The 24352-nt window shown below is 34.9% G+C and overlaps 1 protein-coding gene across 5 annotated transcripts in view; it reads left to right on the top strand.

The window, feature by feature from the left end:
- The window catches only part of NAB1 (NGFI-A binding protein 1 (EGR1 binding protein 1)), a 56474-nt gene that overhangs the window by 18630 nt on the left and 13492 nt on the right, over positions 1-24352 (top strand). For 2 of the 5 annotated variants that reach the window (XM_008569672.1, XM_008569674.1), the window contains 6 exons: positions 3667-3800; positions 5897-5948; positions 12736-12825; positions 14849-15011; positions 17061-17174; positions 19313-23548. In XM_008569672.1, coding sequence (XP_008567894.1) covers positions 3667-3800; positions 5897-5948; positions 12736-12825; positions 14849-15011; positions 17061-17174; positions 19313-19401 — 642 coding nt within the window. In that variant the 3' untranslated portion in view covers positions 19402-23548. Of the gene's footprint in view, positions 1-3666; positions 3801-5896; positions 5949-12735; positions 12826-14848; positions 15012-17060; positions 17175-19312; positions 23549-24352 lie in introns of those variants that run through there. The other 3 variants (XR_550284.1, XR_550283.1, XM_008569673.1) reach the window with 3 other exon arrangements.

Below are 24352 nucleotides of genomic sequence, written 5' to 3'. Positions count from 1 at the left end.
CATTGGGCGTGTAGTGCTTTGAGGTTTCAGCTTCATGGAGGAGGGGTCTTAGACTCGTCACTTTTGGTAGACCCTGGGCTTTTACTCTTGTTCTCTTTCCACACTCCCCAGCCTCATGAGGCAATGAGGATCGATTTAGCGACTGTTCTTCCCTTACTCCTTGTAATACTGCCTTCATTCATTTTGGCCTGAATAGTTCTTACTCTTTTACCAGCTAATTGAGCGTTTAAAATAATGTATCCTGCCCCCCATTTTGTTCAGCATTTTTTGTTGTTTTCTGTGAAGGAAGCCAATGTTGGTACCTAGCCCTCCTGAGTGATGGAAATATAAGTCCTGATTGCCGTTTGAGCCTCCTGTCACAAAGCACTCACCTAGTGTTTTTATGCTAACAATATTTAAAGTTACAATCATTTGATTGTTAAAGGTTATACTTTTGACTAACTGTAAAGGAAGTTTTTCATAGAATCAGTTAACCATTCTTTTTGAGGATAAAGATAACTATAGTGAGTCCAGTTGTCAAGTCCAGTTATAAGTGATAGAAAGTTAACTTTAAGAAATCATTTACATGAAGATATGAATGGAATTTTGTATTTTTGGCCATGAAAAGAGGAAGTGGAGGAAATAAGTAAACCAGAAAGGGAGAATATCTTATGGCTTTATACTTTTAAGAAAATTAGAATATTGGGATTTTAATAAAGCTAACATGATGCCGCGGTGAGTTACTACTCTTTTGCATTATTTCTGTCATTTTTCTTTTTTAAGTATACCATAATAGTTATTGATTTGTTAATTGTTAGCAACTGGGGGCATGAATTCTAGATAACACTGACAGAACACATGTTTTTGAGGGAGAGGCTTTATGAATCAGCTTCTACAACTTGGGAGTGAGCTAGAGTTATTTCTCTTGCCTTAGTTTTCTACCAGAAAGGCTCCCTCAGGGCCTGAGAGTTCAATCTACTTTTTTGGTCTGTTGGAGCTTGAATTCAGTGACAAAGAGTGTGTTATGCTTTTCTTTGGTTTCTGGTAGGATGATGGAAGTGATACTAGAACATTGTTTTCAGTTTACGTTGAAAGTTATTTTCTGTGGTTTGAGCATAACCTGGTACCTCTGAAATGTTGCCAATTAAAAGATCTGACAGTCAGATGTTCTCCATAGTAATTTAGATTTATGAGTACAAAAAAGAAATAGCCACACAAAAAGCAATTTGAGAAGGGTCTTCAAGGTACTTGTAGCTACTGCTATTCTGAAATTAAAGTTTATTTAGGAAATCATTAAAGTATATTTCTCTTTTAGCTCTAGTAACATTGTGCCTTTAAAAGCACTTAGGGGAGAAATTGATCTGTTATTGAAGATTCTTAGAAGGAGGGAAAAGGCCGAAAGTGAATTCTTCCTTCAATTATGTTTTCATATTCAGTTATGGGTTTAAAATAGGAGGCCTGGGCTTACCTTGCTGTCAGTAGCCAAATTAATTGTCTTAGAGCAAACCAATATAAATTACAGTTGGAAATTTGGGGAACAGGATGTTAGATATCTGTATCACACCATGTACCATAACATATTCTAGATGGATTAAGTACTTAAAATATAAAAATTAAAACTATTGGACTAAATTATAGCAGAACATTTAGGTATTATTAGGGTGGGAAGGTTGTTTCTGTACATGGCACCCAAGCAAAACTATGACAAGGCTAATGACAAGCTGTTAAAAAAAAAAAAACCCACTGATGTGATGAAGAGTTAATGTTCTTAATACATAAGGAATTCCTAAAGCCCATAAGAAAATGAAACATTGCAATAGAAGAAACAGGCAAATACCATGAACAAGCAGATTTTAAAATAAACCAAAAACATAAGAAAAAGGTTCAGTTTCATCATCAAAGAAATGCAAATTATAACCAAATGCATTTAAAATAAATCAAATTGGTAAAGCTTTTAAAAGATAAAAACCAGTGTTTGTCAAGAGTCTAGGAAATGGACTCTTCATATAATTGTTAGTAGCATTATGATTTATACCAACTTTTTTGAAGGGTAATTTGGTGGACTGTATAAACCTCTTAAAGTCTAGTATATTTTGTGCCCTTACAAGTCTATTTGTAGGAATTTATTCCAAAGAAATAATTGGGTATGTGTGTAAAGATGCACATTTAAGAATGTTCTTTGCAGCTTTGTGATACATGGAAAACTGGAGGTAGTTTAATATCCAGAATGAAGTTGGTTTAAATAATGTATTGCTCTTTTCTACAATGGGATATTGTATATACAGGTAGTAAAAATGATATTGTAAAGGATATTTAAATTCATTCATCAGTCAGATATTTATTGAGCATGCAATCCGTGACAGATGCTGATGTAAATAAGCCCAATCTCTGTCTTAATATATGGTAAAAATAAAAAATACAGTATACATAAGTGAAAAAAGGAGATTACAGTCTGTATATGCATATACTTATATTCATATGTACACAGAAATATTGGAATAATGTATATTAAAATGTTAATATTCTGTGGAAGGTTAGTGTGCTGCATTTATTTTCTTCTTTTGTCTCTGTATTTTTAAAAATTTTAAATAAGAAAAATGATTATAAATAAAGGTGGGATGTCCGGGTAGGAAGAAAGGGTGAATACCTGATTTATGAAAGGAAAACAAGAACTAACACCACCAACAACTTTGTGCCAGGTGTGTCTTCTCATTTATTTTCTAGTCAGAATCTGTTGAGGTATGATATTATCCCATTTTGCCTCTCAGAAAACTGAGGCTCTGAGAAGTTTTTGCATGTCCAGAATCACACAGATGGTAAGTGATAGAGCAGGACTCCTCTCAGGTCTGCCATCAGATCCCATTTTCTTTTTGCCATTGGTCATGCTTTGATAGAATAGGTTTCTTGCTTTTTAAAGAAGTCTGATATACCCTCTTGGCTGTTCTGTAGATCTATTTAAGTTGACAGAATTATGTGAAAAAACATTTTCCAGTTTATTAAATAATAACAAGTTTTAGGATAATATTTGCTATTTTAAATTTTAGTACTAGGTGTTTGTTCAACTAGCAACTATCTCTGTACTGGCAATATTTAACAATTATTGATAATGAAAGTTTAGATAGATCTTAGAGATTAGTCTCCAGACCTTGATTTGCCAGTATGGCTCTAATTTATGATAACTCTATTTTGTCCTAAGTGACTTGATAAATGTTTAGCTAAAATCATTTAATTTTGATTACTTCCTAAGAATTTTCGTGTCAGTTCACACTAAAAAAACCTGTCAGGCCACATACACTCACTTTTAGTTAGGGAAATATTATCACCACATCATATGATCAAATCTTTTCTTTTTTTCATAAGAAAAATGAGATGCAGAATATTTACTTTTTATTTATTTTTTCCATGTTGTCCATAAACTCTTCTGCCTGAGCAAACACAAAGAAAGCATATAAATAAATAAAACCAAGATGACAATTTTGATTAGTTAGGGCTCTTTGAGATGGTAGATGGGTTGATTTTCTTCTGGAATTCGGCATTAGAAATAATTAGTAATAAATACTGCCTGATTTTTATGAATAATGATTTCATTATATAGTAATATGACATTTTATATTCTTAAGTGAAACATTTTACATATTGGTGAAATAAAATATTTATAATTTTTAAAACTTTATTTTGGATATCCAGCTCACTGTTAATGAAGCAGCTGCTCAACTCTGTGTGAAGGATAATGCCTTGCTGACAAGAAGAGATGAACTTTTTGCCCTGGCTAGGCAGGTTTCTCGAGAAGTCACCTATAAATATACTTACAGAACCACCAAGTAAGTGTTTAACTAATTAGCGCTATTTTTGCATTGCTTGATAAAAAAGTTGGAAACACCATCCACTGATAGAATAGAAACATTTCTGAAAAAGTAGAAGTGTGAATAAGATTAAACAGTACAGTAACTTTTCAAAACATTGCTGAAGTGATTTTTGTTGTTTTAATTCCCTTTGTCTTTCTCTCTTTTGAAAGACGTAATGCTGTAGCATTATTCTGGCAATGGTTTTAGACATTATTCTCTCTCATACACACTTTGGTTTTGAGTGTGGTGATGGGATTTAGACAGCATTTACAGACTTATTTGTACACCCACTAACTACATGAATTTGTTGAACTCTGAGGAAACAAAATGGTAGCTTTTCTAAGGTGTTTGCCATTCAACGAGATTAGCTGAATATGTAAAAGACTCAGAATTTAAGGAAAATTTGGAATATACTTTTATTACTAGGAAGTAGAATATGGAACATGAGTTTGTTGAAAAGCAGTGGTGGTTTCAAAAACTTAATGTAAACACACCATATTGTTATCTTTCATCTTATCTTCACTTGAACCCTAAGCATTATAGCTTCATTTTCTGCCCTACCTTGGTACCTATGTATTTACAAACTGACAATAAGTAAAATTACATGGACTACGTGAACAAGGTAAGAATATACAGCAACATTAGTATTATTAACAAGATTTTTTTTTTTGGAGTTGGATAATTGAGCTGATGCAGTGTTTTTTTTTTTTTTCATTTTCTTCACTGTATTATACAACATTTTCTTTGTGAGTACTTGACTCCAATAATTTTCTTTAATTAAAGTAATACATGTATGTGATTTAAGAAGTCATATAGTACACAAAACTTATAATGAAACTCAGCAGTTCCTATGCTCTATCCCCTTCCCACTTCTCAGTTCCATGCCCCAGAGGCAACTGCCTTCAATAATTTTTTAGCTGTTTCTTCTAGAATGTACATTTATGTTTCTTTTTTAAGTTAAATATATTTTAGGAGCCAAAACTATATAAAAAGTTATACTCTGATTCCTCCCGTTTCCCCTCCCTGCTGATATAGGTAGTTTTAATAGTTTTTTTTTCATCTTTCTGTCTTTTTGTACATACACGCAAGTACAAATACCTACTCTCATTTGCACCTTTTTTTCAAAAAACCAAAGGTAGCATACACATCTAGAGTGTTTTATATTTTGCATAATATATCTTGGAGATTTTTCTATATTAGTACATACTTCAAAAAACTCATGGAAAGATTCATATCATCTTTTAATTCTGTTTTTCCACAAACATTTTGAAGTACCCTTGTATGCATCTTCCTCATTATTTTTTACAGTGGCATGGTATTGAGTTGTGTGGATATAGTATGTTCATTTGGTCTAGTCCCCTATTGATGGATATTTGAGTTGTTTCTAGTCTTTTGTCATTATAAATAGTACCACAATAAATAACGTCATGCATATTGTATTTTGTTGATTCTGAGATGTACTTTTTTCACATTTTAATATCTTTTATACTGAGGTATAACTTACAGTTGATGAAATGGCATAGTTTAATTGGCAGTACTATTTCATAGTGGCACATGAAATAATTGTGTGTCGCAACAATTGATGGAGTGCCATTTCATATATGTGTAGGTACCTCTGGGATAGATTTCCTGTGGAGAGATTGCTGGGTCCACATTAGATACATCTGTAGTTTTGGTAGAGAGACAAAAATGGATTTTAATCTCATGTAGCCTTAAGCATTCATTTTATCCTGAATTGTGCCTACTGAACCATAAAGGGATATCTTCCTTGATTTCTTTTTTTTTTCATTATGTGATTGATCATCATTAAATATTTATTGAGTGCTTTCTGTGTGGAGAGTTCTTTAATTGTGGCCTTTTAAAATGTGTAGCTGTGTCTATAGATTCCCCTAATGTTAATTTGGAAATGACGAAAAAATCTTTTTCATTATTTTAATACTCAATATGAATATGTCGTTTCTGGTGTTGGAGTTTCAGGGTTATATATTTTGGTGGAAGGTTGTAGATTGAGATGCCTTTGGAATAAAATTTGTTATCTTCTCAAGTTTTTCTCTTTCTCCCCTTCCCCTTAGGTCAAAATGTGGAGAAAGAGATGAATTATCCCCAAAGAGAATTAAAGTGGAGGTATGGTTACATATTTTCCTGTGCTAATAATGTTTGCTTCTGTTTTAAGATCAGTAAAAATATAGTAAAATCTTACTAGTTCAGACAAAAAAGGACAGTCCCAAAAACTATTGAAGAATGAATTATAGAATTTTAAAAACAATATAGAATTTTGTTACTTTGAAATATCTGTAGTAATTTGAATTAGCTAACCAAGGAAATTCTTAATAGGAAACTATGACTAGATTGATGTCCAGTCAGTTTATCAAAGGTGGATTTGCAAGTTGATGTTTCTTACAGATTTAAAACTCTTTACTGATTAAACTATTTTTTATAATCTTATTTACATCATTAGTCATCTTATCAAATACATTCAGAGGAGCTAACTTTGTTTCTTTATATTAACTATTTGAGGGAAATGACAATTTAGTAGGTAAAAATTACTGAGATTTTACGGTAACTAAGGCCTCTTTTAGAGGATGATAGTTGAGGTTGTTCTTCTGATTTTAGACTTGCAAGTGGTAAAATAGGAGTTGAGCAAGAAAAAAGTACTTTTCTTAGAGCTCTCAGAACTATAGAGTGTTTTCAGAACTACTGTTCCTTAATTTGGATTGAATACTTTTTCTAAAGTCTAGTCTATAGGAGAGTGGAAATTTGAAGTCAGGTGGCTCCTTCCATTCTTACTTTTTCTCTTGGGCAGAGGATCAGGGTTAGTGCTCTCAGCCATCTCATTATTTAATCTCAAGTTAAAGCAAATGAGCTATGCTTGACTACCCTAAATTTGCATCATCAAATTATACTTGCTAAGTATCTATTTGTATGACAGTAATCCTTTATTCATACAAAAACCAGAGTTGTTTTGCAAAAACATAAGTCCTTTTCTTGGTTAAATCTTTCAATGGCTTTCTACTGTACCTAAAATAAATCTAAACTTTTAGTAAGGTGTCCAAGAGCCAACATGATCTGACTCCAGCTTGCACCTCTCACCTCATCTGATGCCACACTCCCCCATTCTTACTGTGTTGCAGCTGCACTGACCAACTTTTCTCTCCTGGAACATGCCAAATTCATTCGTGCCTCAGCACTCACTGTGTGTTTCCTCTACTTCGAGTTGCAGTTCTCTAGATGACTTCAGGTCACAGCTGAGTTTCCCCTGACTTCCCTGTCTCCCTTTCTAAAGGGGCACCCTAACCCCCAAAATCACACTCGGGCCTATTCTCCTGGTTTGTTTTGTTTATTTTTATAGCCCTTACTACTGTCTGAAACCATTATATATTTGTTTTTAATTTATTATTCGTCTTCCCCATTAGATGAGAATAGTGCTCTTATCTGTATATCCACTACTTTATACTCAGTCTTTATAACTGTGCCTTGTACTTACTAGGCACTTAATAAAATCCGTTGGGTGAAATAATGAATGGTTGTGGATAAGCATCTTTGGCTTCTAAAAACTTTATCCTAAAGCACTGTTTCTCAAAGAAGAGAAATATTTTGTCCCCAAAAAAAGGACACATTAAAAAAATTGTGCTTATATTTGTAATTTACCTCACTGTTGGCTCTGGAGTAATACTTAAGATAGGTTGGGCTCAGATACCCATAAACAGATAACTCAGATACCAACAAACAGAAAGTTTGTTGAAATTATCTAAATACACTGAAAGATTGTCTGACTAGTGAAACGGTTTTATCCTATTACATCCCAAGATAACAGGTAAGATAGGATCCCTGTGGATTTAGCTGTTAGTGACTCGCTGTCACTGAAAGGAAGGCTGGTGAAGACAGAAACTACAGAGGCATGGGCCATTGGAGGACTTAAAGGAAAGACGGTTCAGAACCTACCCACTGGCCAGGAAAAGTAGTCACCTGCTAGCTAGAAATTCGTCAATGTCTGTTTTCACTATTAGCCCTCAGTGTGCTCATGATTCAGGCTGCTCTCATATGGAAGCCCCACTTTGCCTCTAGCTTCAGAGATCACTGTTAAACATTGAAATCTGTGATCATGAATCTCTTGGATTTTTGAGCTTCAGTCATTTCCTGTTAGGCTTTATTGATAAGTCCTTGTGACCGTCTATATGACCCTGATCTGAAATTAAAGCAAATGGTTTCTTATTAGAAGCCGAGAATATTGCATTAGATATGACCCTTCTATTCCTTTACATATATTCTACTAGAGATAATTGAATTATAGTACTTTTTTTGTTTTTATTACTACATTTTTTTCTATTATAATTCTATATGGTTTATTGTTTTATTAAAGTTCACAAAGCCACTTGAACAGTTCTAGATTTGGAATTAAGATATTCAGTGTTTCCTTTCCCTGTAACCCTTCCTAAATAACACAAGTGACTAATCAGCCCCAAGCTTTCTTTAATTGCTTTTATAGACACCAAATTATTTTGTTTCCAAGAAGTAAATAGGGATTTTAGGTTTGAATTTAGGACAGTGGTCATTTTTTTTGTTAGTTTGTTTTTAATTTTGTTTAGTTTTTTTAAAGCATTTGTGTATTGAAGGTCATCAATATATCTTCAAAATGTGTGTGTATACCTGCACATGTATATAGTGTAATCCTTTGCAGAATATATAGTATTGGTATAAATCCTTGTCTAAATTCTGTTGTGGTGTACTCTAAGTCAAATTTGAGATACCAGAACTGTTTAATTGGTTCTGGAAGCTGATGCCGAGGTAGTTAGTATTGGCTACATAAGGTTACCATACTACTTGTATAAGACTTTTCATCAAGTGTTAGTGCTTTGTTTATGTCTATCTTCTATGTGACTACTGGAGAGAGGGAGAATTTCTGGCATGAGAAGAGATTAAGGGAGGATTTATTTGGGAGGTATCATTTAGGCTGGGTTTTAAAAGAAGGGTAGGATTTCAGAAGGTAGAGATGTGGGGTGGAGTCAGGTTGGTATTATACAGATAGACTAGCATGGACAAAGACACAGAGATAAGAAAATACTGCATGAGTTTAGAGAACAATAAATAGGCCAGTTTGTCTAGAGTATGTGAACGACACAAAGGACCTCATAATAAAACTATGAAGATTTTAGAATTCTTTGAAAATACTTTTTCTCTTATTTCATGTGAATATTTCTGTTGTGGTTCTCAACTTATTCTCTATTTAAAGAAAGTAATATTAACTTAATCTTAGCCCTTTGTAAAGCGTAACGGACTCCTAATTACAAGGCCCAAAGTAAGGAGACAATTTTTTCTCTTTCATTTCATCTTTATTTTTCCCAAATTCTTTTTTTTTTTTCCTTTTTGTCTTTTTTACTGACCGGTAACGGGATTGCAACCCTCGGTGTCGCACCCGTACCGGGGATCGTAACCCTCGGTGTTGCGCCCGCACCGCGCTCAGCCAGTGAGCGGGAACCGGTCTCCACATGGGACCCGAACCCTCGGCGGCGCACTCTCCAGTGCGCCACCGGGCCGGCCCTTTCCCAAATTCTTTACATCAGCCAATAAGCATACATGCCAAATTGCTGATTTTTTTTCCATCTTAAAAAGATAATTTTTACAATGAACACAAAAAGACATGTGATGTGTTTACAAATAACAAAACGATAAAAATAACATCAAAATAATTTGCTTATACCTTATTTATGACAGAACATATTTAAGTTGGCTTTGACAACTCATTAAAGTAGATGAGAAACAAAGAGCCAAAGTCCCTGACTCTCTTGTTTTCTCCTAAATTTTTAAAAATGTTAGTTAAAAGTGGATTCAGTTGGTATCCTTTCTTTTTCATTAAGAACACTTCAAGTTCCATGAACAAACTCTGTCATTGCCTCCAGTATTATAAGTAACCTCTTAGAAGGGAGGAAGGACATGTAAAGCTACTAGCCTCCAGGCAGGTGATGGCAGCTGACTAAATGGACTGTGACTGCTCATATCTCATCTGTGAGTTTTCTTCATTCTCTGAAATTACTGGAGACTGGGCAGAGATGGGAGGTGACTGCATTCTTGACCCTGTGGGGTCCAGGGGTGCTAAGCAGTCAGAAATAACTGGATGAAAAAATCAGGTTTGTTAATAGAGCCCAGGAAGTCAGAAATTGGGGCTTGAAGAAGAAAGACCTAGAGGAAACATCTGCTAGCTGTTCCAGCAGGGTGTAGGGGTGGGAGAGTGAGGAGGTGGGGAGGCAGGAGGGTCAGAATACCCACCTACGCTGTTACTAAGCTTGTTGAAAAGAAAGCTAGTCTGATTTGATGTAGACTCTTCCCCTGTGGACCAGAAAAACAGAAGCATTACAATCTGCTATTCATACAGAAAGTGTGAGTAGAAAGAAGGAAAATGCACATGTGGGGTTGAGAACATCTGCTGTAACAAGTCATTTAGAGACAGCTAAGCAGTGGCGTTAAAGCAGCTTGCTAGTGTTTGGCGGAAAGGATGAGAAGGAATGGGGGTGGAGACCAATGGGATGAGTGTAATTAGGTCATGAACAGCATTCCACCCTATAGCTTTCATTTTCTTAGTGCTTGGATCCGTAGTCTCGTCAGCAAGGGAACACTGTGATTAATGGCAGCAGCCAGGAATATGCCATGGAGATAAATTGCTCACAGCAGGGTACAGCTGGTGCCTGGGAAAAAAGCTTAAGAGACATAAAAAAATCCTGTACCAAACATAATGTGAAAGAGACCAGTTTCTTGAGAATGTTCTCACTTTTATTTCTAAGTCATATTTTGTGTATCTTAAACCTACTTTATATCATATGCTGCTCAGTGGTACTCAGTGCTGTAGTTTTCACATTCATGATGAACTGTCAACACTGTAGGAGAAAATAATGATTAATGTACTCAGTTGCAGAGAGATCACTGATTATTCCGATATTGTTATGTATTACTTATTACAGGCTTTTATTTCTCTTTATTAATGATGAAACTTTTCACATGTAGAGTTTGAAGTTCTCCCTTCCAGCTTTTCAATATTCTTGTGGTTGAATCATCTTGACATTGGTGACACCATATATTTCTATACTTTTTCCAGGATTTACCAGTTTATATTACTTCATTTAATACCCACAAATCTCCACTGGGTGGATAAAGGAGGTGGTGTAATCCTCATTTAGAAATGGGGAGCACTGAAAATAATGAAGTTAACTTTTTTGCCTGCAGTCACACAGCTGGTTCTTAACACAAAAAGACTAAATCACTCCTTTCTCCTTCTGCAACCTTCTTTAAAAACATTATTGAGATATTGGGGGCTCCTGGGGATTCTGGCTCAACATCCTCCACTCAGTTTGCTAATGATTCTTCAATCTGTGGTTCCCCTCCTCCAATTTTGTCCCAGGTTCCAGACTCAGCGCACCTGCTTACCTAGCTTCTCTACATGGAGGTCTCACCAGCAGATAAGACTCAACATATCCCCAACTGAATTGATCAACTCTCTAGCCTCTCCCTAGACCTCCTGGTCCTGAGTTCTTTAATCTAGTGAATGTCACCACCAGACTCTAAATTGCCTAATCTCAGGAATTCATTTATTTCTCTGTTGCATCTGTCACTGTCCATGGCTAAGCCACCATTCTATCTTCACCACAGCCCTCTAACTAGTCTCCCTACCACCATCCTTGACTGCCCCCCCCCCCATTCTCCCTTTTTCATTCATATTGGGCTTTCTAAAATGCAGATTTGATCAGTCTCTTCCCTGAGACCCTTAATGGCTTCTCATTGCGGTTCGAGATAAAATCTAAAAATTTTAACATAGTTTACGAGGCCTCACGGAATCTGGCCCTCAGTTCCCAACTTCTTTGACCACTCCCTCTTTCTCAATGTATTCCCTGATTTAGCTTATATTAAGTACTTTCTGGCTTCTAGAGTGTATCCTGTTCTTTTGCCTCTAGGCCTTTATACAAGCAGCTCTCTTTTCCTAGAGAACTCTCTTTCTTCAAGCCTCAGCCTAGACCGTACGCCCTCTGGGAAGGCTTCTCTGCCACAGCGCCCTCCCCTGTGCTCTGGATCTCTGTCCATTTCTCTCTCAGACTGTATTTTTCAGGAGGGCGGCAGGCATGTCTATGTTGTCTGCCATTGTATCCCCGTGTTAAGTGTAGTGTATGAACCAGCTAGGTGAACAAGACCTTTACATTGAATGAATAAACACGTGTTTCTAGATTTCCAGTGTTGTTTTCACTAAGGTAGTTCCCCACCAACATATGCAGTATTCTCTGGCTGGTTTTATTGTTAAATGTCCAAATTCTGCTCATTCTGTAAGACGTCTATACTATGTAAATATCCCTAAAATTTAACCTTTTCCTCTTAAGTTCCAAAGTTCAATGAGGTAAGCTAGTAGAAGACTTAGAGCAACAACATTAATAAAAGCAGTTATTTTTCAGGAGGCTACAATATACCAGCCCCATGTTCTATATTTTACATACATTATCTCATTTAATCCTCACCACAAACAACACTGGGGTTCCCTCATTTTACAGCTATAGACATGGCTTCAAAGCCTGTGCTCAGTCCATAAATTCCTACAGTTATCACCTTTTTGAAACAATAAATACAGGCATTTCTCTTATAGCTCTGTTTTTTATTAGCTGAGCTGGCTTTAATTCTGTCACTTGCACTGAGTTTAAAGCCCAATGTAAAACAATGAGGTCAATTTTCATTTTTTCCAATTTACAGTTGTAGAAAAGAAGGAATTTTGTGTCGTAAAAAACTGAAATGAAATATTGTCCATTAACATTTTAATCATGACTATTCAGGTAGTAGGATTAAAGTCATTTTCTTTGCATTATTTTCTGAGTTTTGGGTAATATGGTTATTTTATTATTTACAAACTCTAAATATAAAGGACTTATTCTTTGACCCACAGGATGGGTTTCCAGATTTCCAGGATTCTGTGCAAACTCTCTTCCAGCAGGCTAGAGCCAAGAGTGAAGAACTTGCAGCTCTTAGCTCACAGGTAACAGAAACTACCAGTTATTATTTCATAATATCTGTATGTTAAAAACTAAATGACTGCTTCAACTAGCTTCAGTTTTAGTATCTGAGGGTTGATTTTATTTCTAGTTTTTTTTTTTTTTTTGTCTTTTATCTTTTTCCGTGTCCGGCAACGGATCGCAACCCTCAGTGTTGCCCCCGTACCGGACCGGGGACCGGCAACGGGATTGCAACCCCCGGTGCTGCTCCCACGCCTCGCTCAGCCAGTGAGCGGGAACCGGTCTGTACGTGGGATCCGAACCCTCGGGCAGGAGCTCCACCGCGCTTCCCAAGCGGCGCACTTATCCAGTGCGCCACCGGGCCGGCCCTATTTCTAGTTGTTTTTAAAATTTCATCTGAGACACAGCTCTATCAACAAGATAGCAGTAACAGCTTGGTTTGATTTGGTTTATGAACAGAATCTGATATGGCTACACTTACTTATTCTTTATAGTTTTGTATGAAGTGAGACAGATTCTATACTCAATGTATTCTCTGACTCAAACTCAACAGAAAAACGCAAAAGAAACAAAAAAACTTAAAAGAAATAATCTGATGACAGGAAAACAGCCATGTTGACTGTGGCTGGGTGTAATACAACTCTGAGATAAAATAGTACTAGTTCTCAATAAAATATTAATAGTCAACTTTGTAATTTTTTTTTTTTTTTTTGGTGGCTGGCCAGTGCAGGGATCTGAACCCATGACCTTAGTGTTATAACACTGTGCTGTAATCAACTGAGCTAACCAGTCAGACTACAATTTTTGTTAAATCATTTAAATTTATGTATATTGAAGAACTGATAAATTAATATGTGGCTTTAGGTGCTTTTGCCATTAAGTTATTAACTGTGTATGTACACTGAAATTAACATTTTAAAGAATCCTTTCTGCAAACACCTTTTAGAAAGCACTGTAAGTTTTTATTCCTATTGAGCTTCTTCCTAGTGACTTGCTTTTGGTCATATTTAGTACTGCCAAGTTTTGTTTTTTTTTCATGTTAAGAGGATGAAAAATACACTTTCCTTCTTAGAAATGCTTATTAAATTTTATCAATTAATAGCAAGTTTAAATGAAATGAAGTTATGGTTACTTTTGGTCTGGTTTATGTGCATTCAGAAAAATAGTGTAAACGTTTATTCTATGCATTAATATGTTCCACCTGTTGATTTTTAATTTTGTGAATCAGGACTTTTTGTAACCAATTTTGTATGGCAGCTTTCTTACTACTCATATAGCATGGTAGTGATTCATAGCAGTGTATTTTGACTACTACCTCCTTGGCAGAGTATCACAAATATACTGCTTTGAATATCACTTATAAGTAATTTTGAGCAGCCGCATGCAGAAGTAACTCAGAAAACACATACAGAGATCAATTTATATATTAGCTAACTAATTGTGTATTTTAAAACATGTCTTTTCATGATTGGTTGGGAAATACTGCAGCTTTATTCCGTGGTGAATGTGAAGGTCCTTGTTGGTGCTGTTTTTCTGCATAATTTGCATTGTTTAATTTTAGTGAGAGGTGTGTTTGTCTTATTCGTCGAGACAGCTATTTTACACCTTTTCTCGCCCAAAGATACTGTTATCATATCAGAGTCTGTATTGTGCCAAATTCTAAAAAAGAGATGCTAAAATTTCACCCTATGTGTTAGAAGTTTATAGCAGATGTTGCTGTTGCTCTTAAGTTTTTAAAAAAATCCTTTAAGGACTTAGTACCTTGAAAAACAAAGCTAAGGTTAGTTGCTTTTGAGATGAGATGGAATTCTTTTTCTAGGGTTTAGAAGAAAACTTTTTTCTTCTGTACAAAATCCAGCATTTTATGTTTTAACATGATGATATAGATATTTATGCATATTTATGGAACTTGTGTACCACATGAAGTGGGAACTAATTTTAATGAATACTAAATATATTTGCTGTAGTCTGAAATTGGCATCTTTAAACCATTAAAAAAATCTAGAATGTTTCAGTTACTGATTTTATTTTTGCTTTACTTACTAGCAGCCTGAAAAGGTGATGGCAAAGCAGATGGAGTTCCTTTGCACCCAAGCTGGCTATGAGAGACTGCAGCATACCGAGAGAAGACTGTCTACAGGACTTTACAGGCAAAGCTCAGAAGAGCACAGCCCTAATGGCTTAACTTCTGATAACTCAGACGGACAAGGTACATCCTTTGAGTAATTTATGTCATTGGAACCATATGCATTTCTATGTGCCCTTCAAAGAGAAACTAAAAAAAACTGCTGATTTTTAAATCTTGATTATTTTGTAGGTTCTCTATCAAAATTAACTTTTAAATTGTCCCTTTTTCTAAAAAGGAAAGAATCCATCCTTCAAATTTTAATTGTAAAATTTTTTACTTTATTATTCCTAAGCAATAGTTGGCACATGTGATTAACATGAACTTTGTAAAGGGTGGGTAGGAATGAGAGATGTAAATAGTACAGGTCATATTTCCCATAGAAAGATTCCATGGGAGATGTTTATTCTTTTTAAAAAGATCAAAACTTAATATTTTTTTATACCTCAAAAACAGATTTGTCTGGGGAATTTATAACATTTGGTTCTTACGGGAATATGGTAACTGCTTCTCAAGTATTATGACAGAGTCCAAGTCTTAGGTATAGAAAGCTGTGTGATTCCTAAGTATTTTTGTCATTCTAAAAATAATTTTATTTTTTTCGTGCCCTCACATAAAGAAAATCCCAAGTCTTACTATTTATTCACTCATTCAACAGACATTTTGTTTAGTATTTCCTACATGCCAGGCAAGAGTCTAGGCACCGAAGATGCAGCGGTCAACAAACAGGTCAAGTTCCTCCTTGCTTGGAGCTTATACTCTAGTGGAGGCAGGTGTACAGGATATAAGTATATAAATATATCCTCTAGTTTCAAATAGTTATAAGTATTTGAAGAAAAACAATAATTTTGTAAGACCTTCTTTTTATATACAGATACACCTCGACTTATTGATGGGGTTATATTCTGATACAACCACCCTAAGTCGAGACTATTGTAGGTCGAAATGCATTTACTATCCCAATAAACCCATCATAAAGTTAAAAAATTGTAAGTCAGGAACCATCTGTATTACTGTTATACTTTTCTTTCTTTTTTTTTAAATTTTATTTTGTCGATATACAATGTGGTTGATTATTGTGGCTCATTACCGAAACCCCCCCCTCCTCCCTCTCTCCCCTCCCACCCAACAATGTCCTTTCTGTTTGCTTGTCGTGTCAACTTCAAGGACTGTTATACTTTTCTAGACAGTAGTTAGTACTGTCCAAAAATAAGATTTCTAATATTGTCTTTTTTTTTTTTCTTTTCTTTTGGGCAGCTGGCTGGCATGGGGATCCAAATCATTGACTGTGGTGTTATCAGCACCGTGCTCTCCCAAGTGAGCTAACCAGCCAGCCCAAAGAATACCATCTTAGCAAGCATTCTCTAACCGTGGAATAAAATATTATACGTGTCAGTAGATCAGAGTACTAGAGGAGAGAGAGTTTTTCCTTTTTAAAATATTACAGAAACTTTTTAGTTGAGGTCTTGTTTAACTTCTCCAATCATCCTTAACAGTTAAGAAGCAAAGGAAGTTACGAAAGATTTTATGACTCTAATTTGTGACACCAGGATGATTCAGTGTGGGATCGCAGTTTGCTAATGTGATGGACTTCAGTATATAACAGAGAATGTGATTTGGTGTACAAGGCATTTTTAAATCATATCTGTGCTAATTCTTTTTTTTTTTTTCCATGGATTTTACTGTAGGTTTTTTGGGGTTTTTTTTAAATAATCTGTAATTGGCTTGATGCCATCTCTGTCTCTTTAGTGTTTATTATGTGGTTAGTGACATGCTTTAGTAAAATGGTTGGGCTAGTAAGAAAATGCCTTACAGAAGAGATGTATTATATGCCAAAATTGGAATACTCACTGGAATTCTGTCTTTTGTTTAGTTCATGTTTAGTTCTTAAAAATGTCCTGGCAGAAGTGTAAACCTTGGGACAAGAATGAAATGACTTTCCATTTTCCTCCTAAATTATTATTTTAAATGCTTTTTTCAATTATTATTTAAATTCTTCAGTTCCTGTTCACTGTTCTCACTCTTTTCCTAAGGAGTTTGAATGTTAAGGCAATTTGTGAAAACTTATTTTTAAGAAAAATCATGGTGTGTTTTTAATATTATTCATATATATGTATGTTTTCTCTTCATTAGGAGAAAGACCTTTGAATCTCCGAATGCCTAATTTACAGAACAGACAACCCCATCATTTTGTGGATGGGGAGGTGAATAGAATTTACTCCAGTGAGGCAAAGTCCCAGCCATCAGGTGAGAATGTGGTATATGATTACAGAGTTTACCCTTGAATAAAGCATCTTGAAATTCTATTTCCCCTGGGAGGGTGGGGGGTTCAAGGGCCTCAGCCATGCCCCCCAACTTCTGCATCCAGCCCTGACCCCCACCCTCACCTGTCCCCCTACCCCCACACACACTGCTCCGCAACAACATCTTAGAACGTAAAATAATAATAGTAATAAATTTTTTAAAAAAAGATAATGCAGGGCCGAGCCCGTGGCGCAGTCCGGAGAGTGCGGCGCTGGGAGTGCAGCAGCGCTCCCGTGAAATTGGACAAAGCTTTCATTCTACTTCACAAGACATCTATGTGTGATTTAATATGAATCTTTAAAAATTAGTCAAATTTGGGCCGAGCCCGTGGGGCACTAGGGAGAGTGCGGCGCTGGGAACGCAGCAGCACTCCTGCCGTGGGTTCGGATCCTATATAGGGATGACCGGTGCGCTCACAGCGCTCACTGGCTGAGCGCGGTGCGGCCGGTCTCAAAAAGGATTAAAAAAATAAATAAATAAAGATAATGCAGATCTTTCCATGAACTTTTAAAGTATCTTCATATATGAAGGACACAAACATATACACACACACACACACATACATATGCCTTTATAGCATATATATGGTGATGAATTTTTCCTTGTGGTTTGTTTATATGATGAATTAATTATATTAATAAGTTTACTAATATTGACACCTTCTTAAAAAAAATTCTATTCTATTCCCACTGGCTAAATCCCCCTTGTCATTACTAACAATGTTACTAATCAGTTTTTCTCCCCTCAGAAATGATACATTGCCATAATATTGGCTAGTTTTTTTGAGAACATAGTATTCCAGAGAATGAGAGGGAAAACTCATAAAGGTTGAGTTGATTTTGAATGGTGACTTTTATACAGAAGTTTAAACTGAATAATAGATGGCTGGTTTGAGTTATGTTGTTGCCCTTTTCTGGCAGTGATGTAACAGGAAGTTGATGGACTACATATTTCTCATGCTAAGGAAACCTTGTGTACCAATATCTAAACTTTTCATGCAGGTGCATTTTGGGGATGATATTTATATTCCAGAAGTAAACTGAATTCAATAGAGGGATAAACAGTTCCTTATTAAATAGTTAGATGTTTACAGGTTTTTACCCAAGTAAAGTGAGTTAGACAAAGTTAAAGTATTAGAGATCAACACCATTTGAAAGAATCTAGTATCATTCAATCTTTCAGTTAAAGTATCTTTAGGAATCACTTGATCAAAGTCACTGGTTTCATAGATGAGGAAGCTGAGGCCAGATAAAATAAATGGCTCTAAATTTGTATTGTAAGTCATTGGGAAAAGTAGTTCAACAAGCATTAGAATTAAACCTGACTTTACATCTGTAGATAAAGTGAATTATGTATTTATTTACCGAGAGAGTTTATGTCCTTCAGTTTCAGTTCATGCTTCTACTAGCAGATGCTAAAAAGGCCAAAATCCTAAATAATATTCTGTACTGTGACTTTAATGTGCTATTGCATATTTGATTCTAGCTGCTTTAATAATGTCAAAGAGAGGTTGAGAAATTGAAATTATCCTCAAAAGATCACATCCTGATCTCATGTTTTCCACCTGAGAAAGTGATCTATTCTTTAAAATTCTTAAGAAAAACACTTTTCACCAATTTATATTCTTTTGAAGGTTCTGTGTAAAAGAAATACTCTGATTACATCGATCATATGTGTCTCACTATGGGAACACACTTGGTATCTCTATTCCATAGGGATATAATTGAGCTAAGGTATTATGTAGAACAGAATGAAGGAATGTCTAAAAAGCCTTTTTTCTTTTTCTTTTTTTAATTGAGTAGAAATAATACAGTGTCCATATAGTGCAAACCTGAGTCCAGATCTCAGCACTGTTACCTGACTGAATAACCTGGAGTTACTTAATTACCATGTCCCTCAGTTGCTTCATCTTTAAAATAGAAATAATTTCTACCTCATAGGGTAGTTGTGAGGATTCAACAAAGTAATGTATATGAATTATATGGCTGCAGGAATAGTTTTGGGATTTGTTTTAAAACTTTGATTTTTGTAGTTCATTGATTTAAAATACCAACACACTTTGTGTTTCCATTTTTATGCAGAGAGCCTTGGGATTTTAAAAGACTACCCTCACTCAGCTTTTACCTTCGAAAAGAAAGTCATCAAAACAGAACCAGAAGATTCAAGATAGCTGTGATTCTCCCACTGTTCTTGGAAATGGCATCAAATTTAAGGATAATGCTCCATCGTAGAAATAAGCCTTAATAACCAATGTTGCCTCATTCAGCTCAAACAGATTTCATAGCCAAAGCATCAGGACTGGTACGTAGTCTGTAGAAACCAGGAGGACAAAACAACAGCCACAAAAGAGAAAATTGAGTGTTGCAATCTGTAACAAAAATATTGATTCATTCACATTCCTGTGTAAGTTGTTTTATGTGGAAGGGCTTACAAATTAATATTGTAAGCATTCATTATTTAAGAATGTACAATGTGTTTGTGTACTTTATAGAAGTAAAATCTAGATGTTGAGACCTGTATGGTCCAATAGATGTGGATACAATTTATTTTACTTGAAATTTTGTTGTCTACTTTAAGTGTGTTTAGCATAAATATTATATGTCAGAATTTAGAATCTTTGCAGTCATAAAAATGATAGCTTAAGTAACATAGTTGTTGGCAAGGTTGCAATGATTATGGAAAAATGGGAAGCAAATACTCAATTTAAACTAAGGAAAATATTATGAATTTAATATCTGATAAAATATTGTTCAACAGGAAATGTGTAGCATTGATATGTTATTTTCAGTCGTTTAATCAGTGCATAATTTACACAATAAATAGTGGAGGAAAATTAAAAAGATGCAGAAAATATCGCTTACCTAGTTGACTTAGATGATATTAATAGCTACTTAAGATGTAACAAGATAGGAAGCTATTAACTTGGATAGAGAACTTGAAACAAGTGGACAGATGTATAAAAAAGCCTTGATTTAAACATTGGTATTTTGGAATGTGTTAAATAGATGAAGATTTAAAGTATAATGAGTTAACCTTACATGAGATAAAGATATGGTGACTGTTAACAAAGGCTATATTAGATAGGTATTGTTTTATATTCAGAAATTCTTCTCCATATACAGGAATCAGAGAGACTGGATGGCTTTCACTAGGATGTCTTCCCACCCAACATTGCATCACAAGTGTGGACAATCACTGCATCCACATTTGCAGGAATATACCTATGGAAGTTTAGTTGACACCTATATTATTTATTTTACAATTTCATTTTTCTGCACCTTTCAGATTTCTGAATACAGCTTTTTAAAAAAATTCATTTCAACCAGAATTCATGTTTTTAATTCCCTCTATTTAATTAACGGACTGTGTGAATATATATATATGGGGGTGTACTTAAATGTACTTGTGTGCTAATGAGAATTTCACATGGGAATCCATAGTGGTAAAAAAACAAAAACAACATCTGCCAAAATACTTTTTTTTTTTTTGTTGGTTTAAGAGAAGATATTTGACAGCTTTACCAACTTCCTACAGATTTATCTAACCCAGATATTGCCGAGAAGTGTGTATTGACATGGAATATGTGTTTTTTTTTTTGTTTTCAGTTCTGCTCTAAATCATTACTGTGTAAAAAATATTAAGTCATAATCTGTTACACTAAAATTTGTCATCCAAATGTTAGATGAAATGTCTGCACTGTAGTCTCAGATCACTGTCACATATATAATTGCTTTTTCATTTTGATTTGTAGAAGAGCTTTACAGTAGAAACACCGGTAAACAACTTTTATACTATTAAAAGACTTTTTCCCTTCCTAAATGTTTTAGTCATACCATAGTGTTTTGCCCACTGAAGAAGCTTCTTATGGACTTTGCAACTTTGTTGCTAGCTTGAGGTTGACTATTGTGGTTGTATTGTTCACTGTGTGTAGATATAGTATGAGTACGATTTAAATAGACTGTTCAGTTTTTAATATTAGCCATAGCACTGGTTAGTATCTCAGTAGTTTCATGAAACGTTTCCTGTATTCTAATCTATTTTGAGAAATTTTTTTTAATTGTCTTACAGTTGAAGTCTGTAGATTTTAATAAGCAACAATTTTTAAAGATGCAATCAATAATCTTCCAACTAATATTTATCCATCTTTTGTGGACCCACAAATTGCATCTTTAAATCCATAAATGTTCCCTTAAGTATCATACTTTTCTGGTCCTTCAAGCTTAGTGATAAGGGAAAAGCACAAGAAAAATTTCAGTAGAATACAGTTTTTATTTTGTAAACACTAATGTATTAAACTTGCTATACATTAAAGCAAATAATATATATTTTTATTTGAATTGTATATATGAATTGGATGTTATAACTAGTTGGTGTTTTCATTGTGTTAGAGGTATTTTCACTGAACAAGGTCAATTGGTTACCTCAGTATTACAGCTAATGTAGTCCAAGGGACCATTTCTTCCCAAGTCTGTTTTACTTTATTGTGTGATGTCTGTGTTTTTGTGACCCTTAAAGCTGTTGGTGAGGTGGGATGAGTGCACTTGCTTCCTGTGGCAATAAAGATTTTCTGTGCCTCACACATTTATGTTTAATAGCACTTTCTGCAAAGCATTTTCTACAGTGGGTAATACTCCTATTAGTCTACTCTGCCTCCCCTATCTTATTTGAGCTGGGTTTCAGTGCTAGCGGACAGGAACTTATGTCTTAAGTTATGACTAAATGTTATTGGCAGCTACCTTCATTTCTAAAAAGATATTTGGTACACGAGTAGTCAGTTTACTCTGGTCTGTCAGAGAGGTCAGTTTGTATCATTCTCATTTAGGAGAAGTTTATAAAACTCCACCATTTCTAACCAACTAACGGATCAATAAAAGGAGGAATGTTAGGATCTAACATTTATAATACAGTCATGTGCCACATAACGATGTTTCGGTCAATGACCGACCGCATATACAATGGTGGTTTCCTAAAGTAATGATGGAGCTGAAAAGTTTCTATCGCCTAGGGACATCGTAGTGCAACACATTACTCATGTGTTTGTGGCGATGCTGGCTAGAAGCAATTAGGGTATAACTTACAGTCTAGGTGTGCAGAAAGCTATATCACTTAGGTTTGTGTAAGTACATTCTATGATGTTCACAATGAAATTGCCTAAGGATGCATTTCTCAGAATGTATCCCCATTGTTAAGCAGGGTGTGACTGTATATTACAAATACTGTAAAATGTTAATGTGATTTGGCCTCAGTATTACAGGCTAATTATATGAAATTGAGCTAACCTGTAGTAAACTAGCGTCAGCCTTACAACAAAGTTTAATTTATGAGTTCTGTAAATTGATTAATGAAGAGTTTCACTGTGTCGGGTGCTAGAGTGAAGACCACAGAAGAAATATAGGATATGATCCTTGCCCTTTGGGAACTCAAAACCTAGTTGAATGGGAAGTAAGCACTCATGTAAAATTCAAACTTTAGCATGTTACAGACTTGGGATGAAGAAGGAGCTGACATGTAAGTGCATCCTGTTCATGTAGGCCTTGTGGTAGTAGGCACTCTGCAGGTGAAATAAAGCACGTTTAGTGAGTGAGATTCAAAAGAGATCTGCCAGGACTGAGGTAGTTAACATTAAGTGGTGAGATGTGATATAAAGCCATAGTGGTAGTAATGCATTTCACTTTAAGGCCTATTTTTTTTTGGATGAATTATTGCAGTTTTATTTTGAAGCTGATGCCAGTTACATCTGCTTGCCAGGATAATAATTCATTTGACAATTCTGCCGAATCTATCAAAAGGTAGGGAGAAAAGTGCTCTTTCCTCTGTCTTAGTAAAACCACTTGGATAAAAGCTTTAGGATTTGGTGATTATGAGGCTACTAGCACTTAGTGTACCTTTATAATTATAGTTGACAGTATTTAAGGCTTAACACTTAAATAAGTATACAGGGAATTTCCTACCGTGGTCTGCTCACTTGGCTACTCAAATAGTTATGTATTACTGACACAATATACATTCTGCTTGTGACTACACTTAATATAATGCATTGAGTCTTCAAAAGAAAATCAGCCAAGATATTAACCTAATGAAACCAGGAATTCTGTCTCTTTTAGGAAATGAATTCAATTAGTAAAATAGTTGGATTTAGAATTGAGCAAACATTTTGTGTTTGTAACACCTTGAAGGATATGACCACGTTATTATGGTCCAGCTGTGTATGGGTGGTGTTTCAGGGAATCCAAGCTTTATTTGTTATTATCTGTGGATGTTGTCATAAATGAGATTCTCAAAAGTGGGCTTCCAAAGTTAATAAAAGAATGATCTAATGTCCTGACATTTATTTTTATTGTTAATACAATTTAATCTAAAAAATTACGCTGTTAACTATTTCCTAGTGACCCTGTAGAATGATTTTTATTTTGCATTGAAGTGACCAAAAGTTAAATGCTGAGACTAGGATTTTTCTTACTTTCTGAATATGCAACAGTTAAATCTTTAAAACTTCTTTGGCTTCTGTTTCTACTGACCTATGAAATTTTTTTTAAAAATCACCTCAAAGGTGTTTTTATTTTTTGTGCAGAAAAGGCTAATCTGAAATTTGTTTTTCAAGTTCATGATCAGCTTACTAAAGTTAGAATCCAAAAACTTGTGCTTAAGGTTTTAAGTTCAACTTACAAATCTTTTTCTATTTATAAATTCAGCAAATTTTAACAATTACTTTTAAGGGAACTGTGAATAATGACTGGTTCCATTTACAAAATTCATTAATTAAGCTCCTTTATTCTTTCACATTCTTCCCATCTGTTAGGGCCACCCAATTCTTAAGTATTAAAACAATATCCTGTTGAATTCAGGTCACCTGGCTGTGTCTGGGACTATTTGGTCACAATTTCCAAAGTTATTCTGACAGCTAAGTTATTTTCTTCTAAAGTATTGCTCCATAATGTTAAAGGTCTAGTTTCTACCAGTTCCTCAATTAAAGGAAATTTTTGTAACATTTTTGTAGCAAATGGGTAAAACAAATAAGGAACATTGAAAATAAATGACATGAATACTGTTTTTATTTCAACAACCAATGAAGTGCTTAGTTACCATCATTTCTCCATTTTTTAAATTTTAAAACGTTTAAT

Source organism: Galeopterus variegatus, unplaced genomic scaffold, assembly GCF_000696425.1.
Source record: "Galeopterus variegatus unplaced genomic scaffold, G_variegatus-3.0.2 Scaffold523, whole genome shotgun sequence".
Lineage (NCBI taxonomy): Eukaryota > Metazoa > Chordata > Mammalia > Dermoptera > Cynocephalidae > Galeopterus > Galeopterus variegatus.
This window is presented reverse-complemented; position numbering and strand designations above follow the sequence as displayed.